This window comes from Medicago truncatula, chromosome 7 (genome assembly GCF_003473485.1).
Source record: "Medicago truncatula cultivar Jemalong A17 chromosome 7, MtrunA17r5.0-ANR, whole genome shotgun sequence".
NCBI classification, from domain to species: Eukaryota; Viridiplantae; Streptophyta; class Magnoliopsida; order Fabales; family Fabaceae; genus Medicago; species Medicago truncatula.
Genome location: NC_053048.1, coordinates 48836725 through 48854213, shown reverse-complemented (window position 1 = coordinate 48854213; position 17489 = coordinate 48836725). Strand labels below are relative to the sequence as shown.

The 17489-nt window shown below is 30.7% G+C and overlaps 2 protein-coding genes and 1 pseudogene across 2 annotated transcripts; all 3 read left to right on the top strand.

The window, feature by feature from the left end:
• Positions 1-6020: 6020 nt before the first annotated feature.
• LOC25499384 (uncharacterized) lies at positions 6021-7514 on the top strand (annotated as a pseudogene).
• Positions 7515-10952: 3438 nt separating this feature from the next.
• Positions 10953-12562, top strand: LOC25499383 (uncharacterized). Its single transcript, XM_013594629.3, has 6 exons — positions 10953-11273; positions 11379-11460; positions 11549-11615; positions 11727-11897; positions 11982-12045; positions 12164-12562. The coding sequence occupies exons 1-6, from the start codon at positions 11033-11035 to the stop codon at positions 12325-12327; spliced, it is 789 nt and encodes a 262-aa protein (XP_013450083.1). The 5' UTR covers positions 10953-11032; the 3' UTR covers positions 12328-12562.
• Positions 12563-14190: 1628 nt separating this feature from the next.
• On the top strand, positions 14191-17214 carry LOC25499382 (uncharacterized). The gene is made up of 6 exons (XM_024770531.1): positions 14191-14449; positions 16117-16198; positions 16359-16449; positions 16741-16883; positions 16927-16976; positions 17063-17214. The coding sequence occupies exons 1-6, from the start codon at positions 14191-14193 to the stop codon at positions 17212-17214; spliced, it is 777 nt and encodes a 258-aa protein (XP_024626299.1).
• The last annotated feature ends 275 nt before the right edge of the window (positions 17215-17489 follow it).

Genomic DNA, 17489 nt, shown 5'->3' with positions numbered 1-17489 from the left:
AAGAAAAAGAAGTAACATATTTTTTTTTATTTAAAAAGAGGGTGGGTATTAGACTTAGGCTCATAACTTTTGGAGGCCCGGCTTGGTTGAGCACCTTGCTCTCCCCTAAGACCGGGCATGACCCTTGCTCACATATAATAATACTCTCTTTCTCTCGGATTAAATGTATGAGTTGTGTGAAATGATTAGTTGATTTTAATGGCAAAATCAATATTATTTACTGAAACATTTTCATTAAATATGGTGCAATTGTTTAGAGTTATTTAAGGATATGAACTTTGTAATTAGTCGCATGTATAGTGAAGGAAACTCTTGTGCATATAGTTTGGTTGACATTGACTTAACTCTATCTGCTTTTGTTCGGTTCCCTTCATCTTCGGTTACTATCAACTTAAATTATATACTTGTTTGGTAGTGCAACTCAAATTATATTAAGAATAGGTCTCAGGTTCGATTCTCTCTGGTGCCAATTTCAGTGGGCTAAGTCCATACAGAGGTTGCTCTGGCTTTAAACGTGGCCCCCGCAAGTGGGTGGTGGGATTGGTCCCCCAGATTAGTCGATTCTTGGATCGGATACCGAGTTTTAAAAAAAAAAAAAAAAAAAGAATAGGTTAGGCCTTCCTAACTTTAGGTTTGGTTTGCCTTGAAAATGTGTAGACCTAGTTACCTTTTTCTTTTCTTGTAATTTGTTTTCCTTTTAATGAATGTTGGGTAAATGCTCCTTGCATTACTCTTGGTTTAAAAAAAAAAGTATTAATAAAAAATAATAATAAATTTTGTATTAATATTTTAAAGTGATATTATTTTAAAACAAGGAAAAATATCAATGTGATATTTTTAATGAGATAAAATAATAATAGTTATAACGGATTTATCATTAAATAAAATAAAATAAAGTCAAACAAATAACATGTTGGGCCATGAAAAGGTCCATAGAACATTACATTAAACTTTAAATATCACACAAATATTTTATTTTAGAGTTTAAATAATCACACAAATATTTTTTTTTTAGAGGAATGATCATACAAATATATATCTTATAAAAAACTTTAGACATTAGATTGATGAATCATCTAAAAACTTTAAAATATATATATAAATAGGTATGTTTGATCGGTTAAAAATAAGAGATTGGACATGATAACTCATGTTATACCGTATTTGATTATAATATTGTTTCAATGAATGAACAAACTGAGGACATACAAGGGACTGGACAAAACTTTTGTTCTTAACTAAATCACAACAAAACTCTTATCCCAAATATAACAAAATAACATTTTTGTTTATCCAAAATCATATAAGACAAAAAATTGTTTGATACCATAGAAGTTTATCGTATATTATTACACTTTTTTTTGTTACAATATATTATTATACTTTATGTTGTTTTTTTATTTTTATCGTTTTGTCCAATATTTATCTTTTAGAAGATCAAACACTCCTATAAATACATTCATTTTCCATCAACCCGAAACTCTTCTTAAGACTTAATATATACCAACTTCACCTAGGTATTAGTGTGAATGTGAGTCCTCTCACTTATCTCCTTAAAAAATATTTTAATTAGAGAAGTGCTAACAACACTCTCTTTTCAACGCTCTTTCAAATACTCAATTTTTTATTGGTTTAAATCAATGTAAGTCTCACACTTTAAAAATGAGTTCCACTTAAAGTAGTAGGACATATATTAATTTCATCAAATAAGATAGTAAGTGTTAGAGAGTGTTAAAAAAGAGAATGCCCGTAACATTCCTCTTTTAATTATACTACAGGAAGCAAGATGTTTGAAGATAAGTATATATGATTGAGCTGTGCTTAATGTGGTCGATCTAGACAGCAAAACTACAAAAATAAATAAATAATAATAACACACACATTAGAAGCCTGAGATACTCCTGACCGAAAAAGAAAAAAAGAAGTCTCAGATACTCACTCTGTTTTAAAATGAATGTCACTTTAGCTAAAAAAATTTGTTTTAAAATAAATGTCACTTTACATTTCTAATACAACTTTAAGTTTTCTCTTCCAACTTTACCTCAATAAATACTCCAACTTTTCTCTTACACAATTTTCAATGCAACTTTAATTTTGTCTTTTTCTTATAAAGTAAGGGCAGTTTAGTAAAAGCGTTATATCCAATGATTATTTCAGTTCATTTCTTAATCTGTGTGTCAAAGCCTAAAACAACACTAGTTTTAAAATGGAGTGAGTACTAAACATAGGGTGGGGTTTGGTATCAAAAAAGGAGTTATTTCCCATGATGGAAAAGTTGAAGGACAACCATATATTTAATACTTATTTTTTTGGATGGTCCGGATATATGACTTGGTGAGAGGATTAACTTTTTGATGGGTATTGTGAACCAATAATTTCGACCCCACCAAAATCATTAAATAACTAGTCTTCTCTCTCTCAACTATTATTTTTTGTCATTGCTCAACACCACTACCACTAACGATGTGTCTTTTCTTCAATTGTTCTTGCTCAAGCATCTCTTGAATGGCAATATTTCTCAGCAAGTGTGCCAATATTCAATTTTATGCAGCATTTCTGATTTCAATTGCAATTTGCATACTCATCCTCTTCTTGACAAACACTCACGGGGTTTCTCCTATATCCAATTCCTCAACAAATGTTTATTACCCAACACAATTCCCTATTTTCCCAGTTTTAGTTGTAACAGCTTGAATGGATCTTCCAAGATTTTTTTTTTCTTTATCTTGATATAGGCTAAGAAGGAAATTCGTATTGACTCACTTGCAAATATTATCAAATTGAAATTCATCAAGACAAAATTTGATTGGTGCTTTAATCTTTTTACTAAGCATGTGAATTGTTCAATTTACAAATAAAATATCATTCTTTAAATTTTGTGAAGAAAATATGGCTTGGGTAGATACAAAAGAAGTTGAAGGAACGAACAAAGTACACCATTCATCACCAATGACTTGGAATTAAAAGGAAAATACTGCATCAATTCAGCGTAAACTCTTAAATAATAAAATAAAAATCTCCATTTTTTTTTTTCAAGAGCATGTGTAAGAAAGTTAGACTATGAGTAGCAGTGGTGGTGAATGGTGATGGATGGAAGATCACTGAAAGTATTGGCCGATACTAGTTAAGAGAGAGAAAAAGTACTCCTTTGGTTTCTATTTTTTAACTGTTTTTAGATTATTTTAAAACAAATATAGTATTCACAACCTGCATCAATTGCCTTGTCCGAAAAAAGGCACTTTGCCATGGTGAAAAAGAACTCCTTATAGGATTACAATTCTCTTACTATGTTCCAGGATACCATAGATCTTTGATTCGTCGGTAATACACCAACTTAATCATGGTAGTAACCATCAAGAAGAATATACTATATGTTTAGGGTTAAATTTAGTATGGAAAGGTGAAGTTGTTTCCCACTAGCATGTGTTATTTTTAAAGGGATAAAAATGACATGTTATTAAATGATTAGATATTAAATACACATCCAACAAAATTCTACATACAATAAATATTTATTTATTTGAAGGGTGGCACAACATCTTTCGACTTTAAGAAAGATTTTCTGGTAAGTCGTAACCATCTGGAACCATTTTTTATTGATAAATAATGGTAATAACTTGGCGTTTTAGGAAATATTAATTTCAAATGTTTTTTTTCTTCTGAAAGATAATTTTAAGGTGACAACTAGGATACTTATGGAAGAATGGTGGATAATTTACCCCAACCAATACACATTAGTCACATAAGCACATTTTTAAGTGGTATCCATGAACTATCTTGACCTCACCAACAATTGATTAAGTTCCTTTTTCTTTCAAAATGGTTAAGTTAAAATTAGATGAATCTATTGAATAAAAAGAAAAAAGAAATATCAAGTAATCGGTAGACAATTTTTTATAAGTTAAAAAATAAAAATTAATTTATCAACACAAAAATAAAAATTAACACTTGTTTTGTTTACTTTTATATTTCAAATAAATTATATGTAAGCACCACACAAAAATTTAAGCGTACGAACAAAAAAAAATGATAAAATTACATGCTGAAAAGCATTATCCATGGTTATCACTTATCAAAAGGGGTGAGAATGCGTTAGCCTGACTTAGACTTTATAAGACTCAAGCTTGTAGCCTATGTAAACACCTAATTTTATATATATTAACATTTTTAAATAAGTAAAGGAATAAATTATCCTCGTGAGCATAACTCATTTAGTATAGATGATGTACCGTAATATGCAGGATGAAGTTTGAATCGCAAATTCACCGTTTATATACTTTAATAGTTCTCCGTTTATATACCTTAATAGTGTGTTTGATCTGCTAAAAAATAAGTATTAGATAGAACAACATAACATACGTCTGCACAACACATCATAAACTTTTATGGTCTTGAACAATTTTTTGTTTTATATGATGTTTGGTGGACAAAAGACTATTTTAGTATTTTAGACAATTTGTACTCGAGCGAAAAAGTTATGGTTTGATGAGAGACAAAAATTTCAGTTTTTGTCATATCCTTTGCCCCGAGTTTATCATGTCTCTAAAACGGTTTCGCAATCATACACAATAGATCTGGATTTGTCTTGTCATGTCTCTTATTTTTTAGCAGATCAAACACAAACGTGAAATTCTAGCAGCTAGACTGTTTGAAAAAAAAGTAAAGATTTATTTTAAACATGCTAACAAACTAATATACTAATGAGATTAAGCTTAATTTCGACCTTCTAAATTTTTTTATATTATATGACATCGTATTTCAATTCTATTTTATAATAATACGTGTAAATATGCAAAATCTATATATGTTAATATACTTAAAATACTGTGTTATTTTTTTGTATGTTTATTATTTATCAACAATTTTAGTAATAAAAAAATTACTATTTAGATTTACTTAAAAAAACTATCTAGTAAGCCTAAAAGTGTTTTTTTTGTGTGACATGTAATCCGACTTTTTTAATTAAACATCCTTTTAAAAAATATAATTAAAATAAATTATATGAATTGCAAGAAGTGCGACAAATATTTAGAAAGGAAGAGAGAATATATGAGTAACACCTAATTTTCTTACATCATTTCAACACCCAACTTACTTCTATCTAGGGATGGGAATAGGCCAGGCCATACCAGACTTTGATAGGCCTGAGCCTGGCCTACGAAATAAATCACAAGCCTGAGCCTGGCCTATGGCCTATCATAGGCCGTTTTTCTAGGCCTGGTCTGGCCTATTTAAAAGCCTGGACTAGCCTGAAAGCCTACTTACAGGCCTACTTCACATTAAGGTCATCAAATAGTTCATTTGACATACTAAATAGGTTAAACATGTCTTAAAGCCTACTTAAAAGTCTATTTTACTACAAGTAAATTTCAACTAGATTAAAGCCTACATAAAAGCCTATAACAACAAAGCCTATTAAGGGACTAATAGATAGAGAAAAAGATGTTTATATTTTTAATATATGCAATTATTTTAATATAATTTTTTTTTTTAATAAATAAGTATTTTAATATAATAGGCCTAATAGGCCGGCCTATTAGGCTTAACAGTCTTTTTTTGAAGCCTAAGTTTGACCTATTTAACTAAACAGACTTTCTAAAAAGCCTAAACCTATCTACTAAACAGTCCAAACCAGACCGGGCCATAGACCCCTGTAGGCCGACCTGACCTATTCCCAACCCTACTTCTATCACATCAATCTCTTTATCTTTCTCCATGGTGGTAAATTGAATTTGGATGTCTAATTTGGAGTACTAGTAAAATGGCTACTTCAATGTCGTAGAGAAACTCATAAATGCACGTTTGAATTGAATGAGTTTAATTCTTCTATCCATGCATTTAACATTTCTAATTCCAATACCAACAGGAATGAGAATCAATTAACGTTCAGGATTACCAATGTGACTAAGAGCAAAATTGAATCGGTTTATCTTTGACCTTTTAATCTTCCCATGGTTTAATTAATTACTAGTTAATGTACTATATATATATATATCCTCCATTTTGTCATCATAATTCAGCAAAGTGTATCAATAATGGACGTAAAGAAGAAGAGTTCCAGTGATGGAAATATCAAAATCAAAGACTCTTGAAGCTGATCATGATGATCACAAAAGTTCAGAAGAACCAGAATTTGGTCTTTCTCTTGAGAAACTTAATCTCGGACCTAAGAAGAAATTGCTAATTATGAACCTTAACGGATTTCTTCTCCATAGAGCTCATGTTTGTGATAAGAAAGCAATTCCAAAGTCTCGAACTGCTGATTACAAATATCCTTACTTTCTACGTAATATTTTCTCAACTCAACATACACTTTATATTTCTTTTTATTATATGCTTTATATAATACTTGAATGAATTTTAATTAATGACTATTAATTAGTCGGAAATTTGGTGCAGTTTTTAAGAGGCCATTTAGCGAAGAATTTATTAAATTCTGCTTGGAAAGATTTGAAGTGGGACTCTGGTCTTCTGCAATGGAGTCAGTAACGCTGATCTTCTATTTCATTTCTTCCCTTTTTTCCTCTTTAAATTTGATTAATTACTTGATCTTAAACTGTATCCTTTTTATTGTAATTAATAATTAGGCATAATATTGATGATGCTTTAGCCTGTGCCATCGGAGAATTGAAAAACAAGCTACTATTTGTTTGGGTTCGTATACTCGCTTATGCTGTTTTATACATAAAATCATTTCCTAATAACTCTATTCGTTAATTAATGTGTTTCATACATTTATATTAGGATCAAGATAAATGTAGAGATTCTGGTTTTAAATCCTTGGAGAACAACCAGAAGCCCCTTTTTTTCAAGGAACTGAAAGAAGTGTGGCACAGTGTCAAGAAAGGAGGACCGTATTCTGCTTCCAATACCTTGCTAATTGATGACAAACCATACAAGTCCTTGCTTAATCCGGTAGTTCACTTGTTTTTACTAATATTGTTTTTTAAATCAATATTAACAGCTTTAATCACCTCAAATTGCAGCCCAATACATCAATTTTTACCGAGCCGTATGATCCAGTGGACAAGTGTGACAAGGCATTGGGTTAGAACTTATGCTTCTTATATTTTGATTTTTTTCGAGATTTGATGTATTTAATTTTAGAGATGTAATTTTTTAATAATTTTTTTTTTTTTTGTATAGATCCAAATGGTGACCTTTGCAAGTACTTGAAAGGGCTAGCTGAAGCTGAAGATGTTCAGTCTTATGTGAAGGATAATGCTTTTGGTGTACCAGCAATTACAACATCTCATCCTGATTGGGGTTTTTACTCGCGATTTCGTCGCAGTATTGAATAAAACATTGATCAGTGGACATTAATGAAAGACAGTGGCTTGGTTTCCTTGCTTGTTGCTGGAATTGGGTGATAACTTTTGTTCTAAAGAAATTTATTTTGAAATTTATGTTTGAGCAACTTATTTTGCAAAACCTCCAGGGTTGCATAATGGATGAAATGCTGATCTTGTTTTGTTTTAATTTTCGTTGTTGTGAAATGACTTATATAATGATAATGTTGATGTTGATCCTAATTCTTTATTTTTTTGATAAAGAGAGCTTTAAATTACACTTTTAAGACCCATAAAAAAAAAGAACCATAATCATTTAAATGAAGCAGATCTAGAATATGATAACTAATTAACTATGATCTATAAACTATAATCTTAAAGGAACTGTATGGCCATTGGAAGAACATTTATTTTTCCACACAGTAGAGCCCTTATATTTTTGCACACAATGTTGCTGGACATGACTTTAGTTTAGTTTAGACTTTAGAATCCTTTTTAAAGTAGACCAATTCTAACATATATTTGATACAATTTTTGGTTTTCAAATTCCTATACAAAGAAGCTTATTGCCCAATGCTAAAAACATTTATCCAATTTTCCTGACTTACTTTTTGCCAAAATTGTTTGCATCTCACCAAAATTTCTTATGATGTGCCATAAGTCTTTCGGTACTTAAACACCTTGGAGTAGTTTTAACTACAAAAAAAAAAAACAATTCACGAAGTCTTTGCTATGATAGTTTCTCGCTAGATTCAGCAATTTCCCCAAAAAAAAGCTACTATTTGTTTGGCAGTGTATTTTCCAATCCATGATTTCTTCGAATTTGCCCAAGCTTTTTATTTTTTTAATTTTTCCTGATAAAGTAAGCCTAACAAGGCAGAGATTCTTTGGAAGTAAGAATTGTGTTGCTATGCAACTTTGATTCATTTTATTGAATGATGATAAATTACACAAGTGATACCTATTTGTTCATTGATAGCAAGTGAAGCAGTCAAACTAACTTATGGAGTTAAGCGTATGTGGCTTAACTAACTACCAGTGTGGCATAGCAACCTGCTAGCATGGCCTAACTAACTGTTAGCGTGGCAGTGCTGCAGTTGCAGCTCTATCTAACTTTAGTTGGCATAAATCACACACATATGCTTTGAGAAGCTTAATAGTTTTGGCTTAGTTTGCTTACATAACTTTAACTAATCGTCTAAAGTTTTTACTTGATTGATTATATACTCCTTCTAATTCAATCATGTTTTCAACTATTCTTCATCATACGTTGACATATCTATCTAACAACGCAAAATCCGTTATATCTATTGACTTTTGATATTGAACAAAATAGCCGATTGATTCAATGACATGTGACCATATCAATGATAGGAATGCAAACATAACTTCATGTCTAGGCATAAGTATATACACATGATTTAATTCAAACCATTTAGATAAAAAAATTATGTCTCACACTTTCTAAATCAAAATTTCATTTTCGGATTGCATGTCTAATTGACGTCTAATTGCAAGGACGAAACACATCATTAAACCTAAAATTTATATATAACCATCTTGATCAAATATTTACAACAAATTCATAGTATCTACACATAATCTCAATACTAGAGATGATTAGTTAGATATAATGTTATTACTACGATAAAATAAGAAGAAAGAAAATTCGACTCGACTCATTTCCAGACCTACTTATGTCTTTTGTCTAGATCACTTTTTTTCTTTTTCTTTCTTGTCTTTGAACTCAAAATAATTTGCAAAAGAACCAAATTTGCTTTTTATATAACCCCCTTCAACCAATTGGAATTCTTTCCTTTCTCTTGGGGTTTTCTTCTTCTCTCAATTTACCACCACTTTTGCCACTTGCATGTTGCTTTATAACCTTTTTATCTTATCATGTACTAGGTTTTAAGCTTTAGTTTGGTAGCATTTGAATTATGTCTATGCGAAAGTTGAATTATCGAGTGGGCTACTTGCTTTTATGAAATACTTTAAAAAAAACACGATATTAAGAAAAAAAATATGTCGGTTCCTCCAAAATTTGGTTCTTTTCTCACGAACTATCTGAGCTGCCCTTTTAAATGTATGCAAGAGTGAACATTTGTTCCTCCTAAAAAAAAGAGTGAACATTCGTTGGGTGAATTCAGCTCACCTGCAACTCGAGGTTTCTTCACATAGACGGAATTGACAACTCATCTATCAAGTTACTAAAACTGTCTTAATTCGTTAGGCGACATATGGTGAGCCTAACGAATATGCTTTAGAAATTTACCTTAAACTATATAATTTTTTGCTTTGAATTCGCTAGTGCTCGTCTAGCGAATGTGCTCTGACTTTAAATCTCGCTTTTTATCACTTTTGTTCTTTAAACTAAAAAGGGAAATGCTAGCGAGTGCTCTTAGGACATTTGTTAATAACTGTAGATAATAAATTGTTATGGAAACTTGTACATTTAATGCATCGGAAATTGAATTATTGAACTTTTTCAATGAAAAGTTTCTTAATTGAAAATCCTTAAATAATACTCCCTCCGTTTCAAAATACATGTCCAAGTCAATCACTTCACATATGCCAATGCATAATTTTGACTGTTAATATCTTTAATTTTCTAAAGTAAAAAATTATAAAAATTTAATATTTTGAAAATATTTGTCGAGACAAATGAAACAACATCTTACATGCTAATATTTGTATTTATATATTAGTTAAAAAGTATGATCAAAGTAAGTCAAGTGAATAGTGCACATTGCAAAAATTGGACATGTATTTTGAAACGGAGGGAGTATCGTTAGGACACTCGTTAGCAAGATCCAACTAAAAAAATATGTAAAGTTGAAGGGAAATAGATAAAAACAACTTAACTTAGTTGCTTAAAATTATAAATATTATGTGTTTACTTTATAATAAATGAAGAGTTTTTATATAAATTACTTGCAATTTTTTTTAATAAGTGTTATGAAAATTAATACGCTTATATCTTCAATCCAAGTGCTTCAAAATACGTTCTCAAATTTTCAAGCAAAACCTTTTTTAAATTAGATTTCAACCCTTTTTTTCTTGTTTTTTTTTTTTTTTTTTTTTTTTGTTTTTTTTTGTTACATTGCTAACAAAGCAGAAAACAGAAGAAAAAAACCCCAAAGGGGAAAACTAAGATATCAAGAACAGAGTTCCTAATGCATCTATCTTCAACAACGGACGGAGATCTTCAGGGGATGCGGGTGCGCTAACAGAATATCATTCGAAAAAGCTCCTAGCTTGGCCAGAAAATCGGCACATTGATTACCTTCGCGGAGAGTGTGATGCAACGAAACATTAGCATGAGATAGTAACACTTTTTTTCTTGTTTGAAGGAAGATTTTGACACATATAATTTAAATTTTTAAAAGATACACATGAGTTTAATTAAAAGACCGATAACTAAAAACCTTGACGAAAACATTTCGGAAATCAAAATTATTGATATTTTTTAGAGGAATTTTTTTTTTAGTTACAAGGATATTTTTTAGAGGAATTAAAAACAAAAATAGAGATATTTATACGATCAAAAACATATACTTGCACATGGATTTTTGAATTGAATTGAATGAATTTAATTCTTCTATACGTACGTTTAGAAATACCAATGTCACTAAAGGGAACACTGAATCGGTTTATTTCACCTTTTCCACTTGTTATAAAGCAAGTAAAACACTACACATTTTGTCATCATCATTACCATAATTTAGCAAAGTGTATCAAGAATGGAAGCAAAGAAAGAGAGTTGCAGTGATGGAAATATCAAAATCAAAGACTCTGAAGCTGATCATGATGATCACAAAAGTCCAGAATTGGACCTTTTTCTTGAGAAGCTGAATCTCGGACCTAAGAAGAAATTGCTTATTATGAACCTTAATGGATTTCTTCTCCATAGAGCTCGTGTCACTGACAAGAAAGCAATTCCAAAGTCTCGGACCGCTGATTACAAATATCGTTACTTTCTCCGTAATACGTTTCTCATAAATAAATTTAGCAATTTTTATCATATTCTTCATAAAGTATTTGAATGCATATTTACTATTATTGATTATTTTATGAATTGTGTTACAGTTTACAAGAGGCCATTTAGTGAAGAATTTATGAAATTCTGCTTAGAAAGATTTGAAGTGGGGGTTTGGTCTTCTGCAATGGAGTCAGTAACACTCTTCTATTTTTTTACTTTTTAAATTTGATTTATTATTTTTTCTTACACTGTATCCCTTTTGTTACACTAAATGCAGACATAATGTTGATGGTGCTTTAGCATGTGCTATTGGCGATTCGAAAAACAAGCTACTATTTGTTTGGGTACATTTACTTGAAGTCGTTTATGTTGTTTCATGCATTAAATTATTTTTTAAAATGTTAACTTTACGTTTTTTCAGGCCTAATGTTTGTGTTTTCATATATTTATTTTAGGATCAACATAAATGTAGAGATTCTGGTTTTAAATCCTTGGAGAACAATAAGAAACCTCTCTTTTTCAAAGAACTGAAAAAAGTGTGGGACACTATCAAGAAAGGAGGACCGTATTCTGCTTCAAATACGTTGCTGATCGATGACAAACCATACAAGTCTTTCCTTAATCCGGTAATTCACTTGTTTTTCTTTATATTAATATAAAAAACTGTTTTTGAATCAAATATTAACAGCTTTAATCACCTCAAATTGCAGCCCAATACATCAATTATTTTTCCTAAGTCATATGATCCTGAGGACAAGGATGACAAGGCACTGGGTTAGAACTTATGCTTCTTATATTTTATTTTTCTAGAGATTTGGTGTATTTAATTTTAGTGATGTAATTTTTTTTATTTTATTTTATTTTTTAATTTTTTTATTTATAATTTGAATAGATCCAAATGGGGACATATGCAAGTACTTGAAAGGAGTAGCTGAAGCTGAAGATGTTCAGTCATATGTGAAAGATAATGCTATTGGTGAACCAGCAATTACAACATCTCATCCTGATTGGGCCTTTTATTCTCGTGTTCGTTCACGTATAACTACCAACAATTGAGTAAAACATGGTTCAATAATGTTGCATAACAAAATGCAGTGGTTATATGTGTGTGACGAACTATGTTTTGGAGAAATGTTTACTTATTTTACAAAAGACACTTGTTTCAATATGTGTGTGTGAAGTTTTGTAATTTTTTCTTCATTGTTGGTATTATGATCATACCTATGTAACGATGGTTTGGATTATACTGTTCCTTATCTTATTTGGACTAAGTTCAATTTTATTTTGGCAATTTATTGTACAATCCACGGTGGTTTTCGAATTTTATTTAGGGACTATTTAGTAAAGAGGACTACTATTCATAGCGAGAGGATTCTTCACGAAGCGCTCGCGAAATCCTTCTCAACCAATCAAAATCTGGTTCTGTACACAAATCACAGAAGTTGTGGGTGGAAGTAAAATTGGATGGGTCCAGCTACCCTCATAATTGTGCTCTCGTGATCTGTTCGAGACAATATATTCGCTAGAAGTAGCATTTCTTTTAGTAAAACATATTTTGGATCATACTAACTTGTACCTAAGATACAAGTTAAAAAATTTAAAATAGAATTAAAATAAAATCTGAATAGATAACCTTATAAGACATTGAACGCACAACTTTTAAAAAAAAAACTTTTTAATTTATTAACTTATGCTAATTAGTTTTTCCTTTATTATTGAAAAAACATAAGTGAACAATAATACCAGAGTTATGATATTATTTTTTTCAAAGCACAAACTTAATTTTCTTGTATCTTAACATGGAAGCACTCATTAATTTTTCCTAAAAAATGGGAGCAACTGTGCAAATAAGAAGTCTGGAACATGATTAAACTACAAATAAGTTTTAAGAAAATATTAACTTGTGCCATAAGAGTTAGGGCACAAGTTAAGAAGTTAAAGATATAATTGTTTTTTTGAAAATTGTGTATTCAACATCACAAATGTTTAATCATTTATAATTTTGTATACTTTTGATACAAAATTTATTGTTTATTTCCTTTTATAGTTCCTTAACTTGTGCCCTAAGGACACAAGTTAACAAGACCCTAAATTTTACTACTCCCTGTGTCCCTTAATCTAAGCTCTCATTGAAAATTTCACAAAGATTAAGAAAAGGTGAAAGTTTAATTAATATTTTCATTTTGTGTGGGGATATCACTAAATTGTCCTTGTTTGTAGTGTATTCAAATTTGACTTTTTCATATTCCAAGGTAAATTAGTAGTATTAATTAGAGTTATGTTAAGAAAAAAGTAATAAATGCATCTAAAAAATTGAAAGAGAGGTTATATTTAGGGACAAATTTTTTTCTCAATGGGTGCTTAGATATAGGAACGAAGGGAGTACATTCTTAAGTTGCCGTTATCAAATGTTTATCTAGTCACATCCTAAAAATATATGACAACACAAAATGTAATCAAAATTGAATTTTACTACCGAAATTGTCCTTTTCATGTAAATGTGAAATAAACTGAGGAGGGAGTACATTTAACATTTCTAATACCATTGGAAGACGTTTAGGATTACCAATGTCACTGAAGGGAACATTGAATCTGTTTATTTCACCTTTTCATCTTTTACATTAATGTCATCTTTAGTAATGAGGAGTGTTATTTGAACAACCATTTAGTTGACAATTTTTGTGACAACCATAATTTACAAAGGAAAAGTTGGTATATGCACGAAAACCAAAACAACAGAGAGATAAAGTAAAAAGTAATGTGAGTATGAAAGAGAAAGTTGTCACAAAAGTTGTCATAAAATGGATGTTCAAATATCATTTCTCTTTAATAATACACGATCTCCCACATTTTCCACTTGTGTATTTAAAGCAAGTAAAGCACTACACCGTAATCATAATTCAGTGAAGTGTATCAAGAATGGACGCAAAGAAAAAGAGTTGCAGTGACGGAAATATCAAAATCAAAGACTCTGAAGCTAATCATGTTGACCTTGATGATCACAAATGTTCAGAAGAACTAGAGTTGGGTCTTTCTCTTGAGAAACTGAATCATAGTCCTAAGAAGAAATTGCTCATTATGAACATTAATGGATTTCTTCTCCACAGAGCTCATATTAGTGATAAGAAAGCAATTCCAAAGTCTCGAACTGCTGATCACGAATATCGTTACTTTCTCCGTAATACATTTCTCATATTCTTCATTGAATGCATTTGGCTAAATTATTTTTTTTGTCCTTTAACTATTTAATTAATATCGGATTGGTCATCTAACTAAAAATTTATTTATTTCGATTCCTTAAGTTTTTCACCGTTACTACATTTAATCTTTTCCGTTAAATTAATTAAAAAACGTTAGGGTTCATCAATTTCTGAAAAATAGGAAGAACACCATCAACAACATCAAGACCAAAACTCAGCATCATGAACAAACAACAACAACAAAACCATACAACAAACAATCACAACAACCCATTAACCACAACAACAAAATCGAGCACTACCAACATAAAATTAGGGTTCTGAAAGGGGGGAAAGCAAAAAGGGATAAAATTGAATCTGATAAATCTGCTTTGCTTGAATGACATAAAACGAATTCTATACTCAATTGCTAACCTTTTTTTGATTATGATTCCTTGTTGAAAGACAGTTTGGTTTCTTTAGGGAGGTTGTTTTTTAGCTTATGCATTGTTTGTTCCTTAGCTTTATGCCTGAGATTTTGTTTTTGACAACATTTCCATTTTCTCATGGAGTTGCTTGTTTTAATTTATTGGCTGTTCAAAAATAAAAATAAAATAAAAAATAGGAGGAAATAATATGGAAGAAGATGAATAATTTTTTTTCAGAAATTTATGTGTTTGTGGGTTTGAACGAAGAAGAAGAAGATGATGATGGGGTGGATGATAATGATGTGATAAAGATGATGTTGAAGAAGGGGAATAAAATGCAGAAAAATTAGGTGTTTATAGAGTAGTGATTTCAAGTTGTATGAAGAATTTTATTTTATTTTCCAGATTTTTGTTTTGCTGTTTTTTGATGAAGGTGGATGAGGAAGATGATGAAGAAGTTGAATGAAGATGATGATTGTATATAGGGTTGGAAATAGGCCAGGCTGGCCTACAGGGGCCTATGGCCTGGCCTGTTTAAGCCTGGTCTGGCCTGGCCTGTTTATTAAAAAGACTAGGCTTAGGCTTTTTAAAAAGCCTATTTAAGTAAATAGGCCAGACTTAGGCTATCAAAAAAGCCTATGAAGCCTAATAGGTTGGCCTGTTTATGCATGTTAGGCTTCATAGTGGACTTTTTAAATAGGCTTTAAAGCTTTATAGTGAAATAGACTTTTAAGGCCTTATAGTAGTGATAGACAAGTTTTACACTGAAATAAGTTTTGAGACCTATTAAGCCTATTTAAAAGTAGATAAAATAGAATGTTTAGTGACTTTAATAGTAAGTAGGCCTGCAAATAGGCTTTCAGGCCAGGCCAGACTTTTAAATAGGCCAGGCCAGGCAAAAAAAAAAGGCCTATGAAAGGCCATAGGCCAGGCTCAGGCTTGCAAATTTTTTCGTAAGCCAGGCTCAGGCCTATCAAAGTCTGGCCTGGCCTGGCCTATTCCCAACCCTAATTGTATAAAACCTAACGTTTTTTTAAATAAATTTAACAGAAAGGACTAAATGTAGTAACATTAAGAAACTTAAGGGACCGAAAGAAATCAATTTTTAGTTAGAGGACCAATCCGATACCAATTAAATAGTTAGAGGACCAAAAAAGTAATTTAGCCAATGCAATTTTGTGTGTTTATTTTTGAATGCATACTTATCATTGATTATTATTTTCTGAACTGTGTTAAAGGTTACAAGAGACCATTTACTGAAGAATTTATGAAATTCTGCTTAGAAAGATTTGAAGTGGGCCTCTGGTCTTCTAGATCCGAGTTAGTAACACTCTTCTATTTTCCTCCTTTTAATTTTAAATTTGATTTGTTCGACATTAAACCTACTCCAATTTACATTTACTATCAATATTACTTACACATAAATTTGATCGATTATATTTTTCCTTATATTGTATCCCTTTTATTACTATAAATACAGGCGTAGCATTGATGGTGCTTTAGAATGTGTTATGGGAGATTCGAAAAACAAGCTGCTATTTGTTTGGCTGCATAACATTTACTTGAAGTCGATTATGTCATTTCATGCAAAAAAATGTTTTTGAATACTACCTCTGTGCCTTTTTAATTGTCACATTTTGACATTTTACACAAACCAAGACAATCAACAATTGATACTAATTTTGATGCAATAAGTTATACTTTTACTATAATGACCTTATTCATTTAATATATCATTTTATATATTTCTCTCTCCGCAATAAATAACTCAGGACAATATTGGTAAAACAACATTCAATGTTGCATTGAACTTTGAAAGTGACAGTTAAATAGGAACAAATTTTTTTCTCCAAAAGTGACACTTAAAAAGGAACGATAAACCTTTTAAGGAACTAAAAGAAGTGTGGGATGATGTCAAGAAAGGATGTCCATATTCTGCTTCAAATACCTTGATGATTGATGCCAGACCATACAGGTCCTTCCTTAATCCGTTAATGCACATGTTTTTTTATTTTTTTATTTTAATATAAAACACTGTTTTTGAATCAAATATTAACCAAGTCATATAATCCAGAGGACAAGGGTGACAAAGCACTGGGTTAGAACTTATGCTTATATTTTAATTCTTTTAGAGATTTGATGTATTTAATTTTAGAGATGTAATTTTTTTTTTAATTTATGTAGATCCAAATGGTGACCTGTGCAAGTATTTGAAAGGAGTAGCTGAAGTAGAAGATGTTCAGTCATATGTGAGGGATAATGCTTTTGGTGTACCAGCAATTACAACTTCTCATCCTCATTGGGGCAATTTTATTCTCGTGTTCGTTCACTTATAACTTCTAACAATTGAGTGGAACATCGTTCAACGATGTTGCATAACGAAATGTAGTGGTTTTATGGCTCATAGACAAGTAGCAACTTTGTGGGGCACTATGTTTTGGAGAAGAGCAATGATATATATCAACAATTATCGGTGATAACTTTCATGACAACTTCAATTTCCTCACTTTCTATTGGTCAAAAACGAGAATAAAAATATAATGTGAGTACGAGAGAGAAAATTGTCAAAAAATTGTTGCAAAATTGATGTACAAATATCATTTCCCTTTGG

What these genes read in the sequence shown, in the direction of transcription:
- LOC25499382 (XM_024770531.1), top strand. Translation starts at nt 14,191, where the DNA reads ATGGACGCAAAGAAAAAGAGTTGCAGTGACGGAAATATCAAAATCAAA. An exon ending in CTCTGGTCTTCTAGATCCGA is followed by an intron (nt 16,199 to 16,358) that starts GTTAGTAACACT and finishes CTATAAATACAG; the next exon opens with GCGTAGCATTGATGGTGCTT. An exon ending in ATAACATTTACTTGAAGTCG is followed by an intron (nt 16,450 to 16,740) that starts ATTATGTCATTT and finishes CAAAAGTGACAC; the next exon opens with TTAAAAAGGAACGATAAACC.
- LOC25499383 (XM_013594629.3), top strand. Translation starts at nt 11,033, where the DNA reads ATGGAAGCAAAGAAAGAGAGTTGCAGTGATGGAAATATCAAAATCAAA. An exon ending in CAAATATCGTTACTTTCTCC is followed by an intron (nt 11,274 to 11,378) that starts GTAATACGTTTC and finishes ATTGTGTTACAG; the next exon opens with TTTACAAGAGGCCATTTAGT. An exon ending in CAAGGATGACAAGGCACTGG is followed by an intron (nt 12,046 to 12,163) that starts GTTAGAACTTAT and finishes TAATTTGAATAG; the next exon opens with ATCCAAATGGGGACATATGC.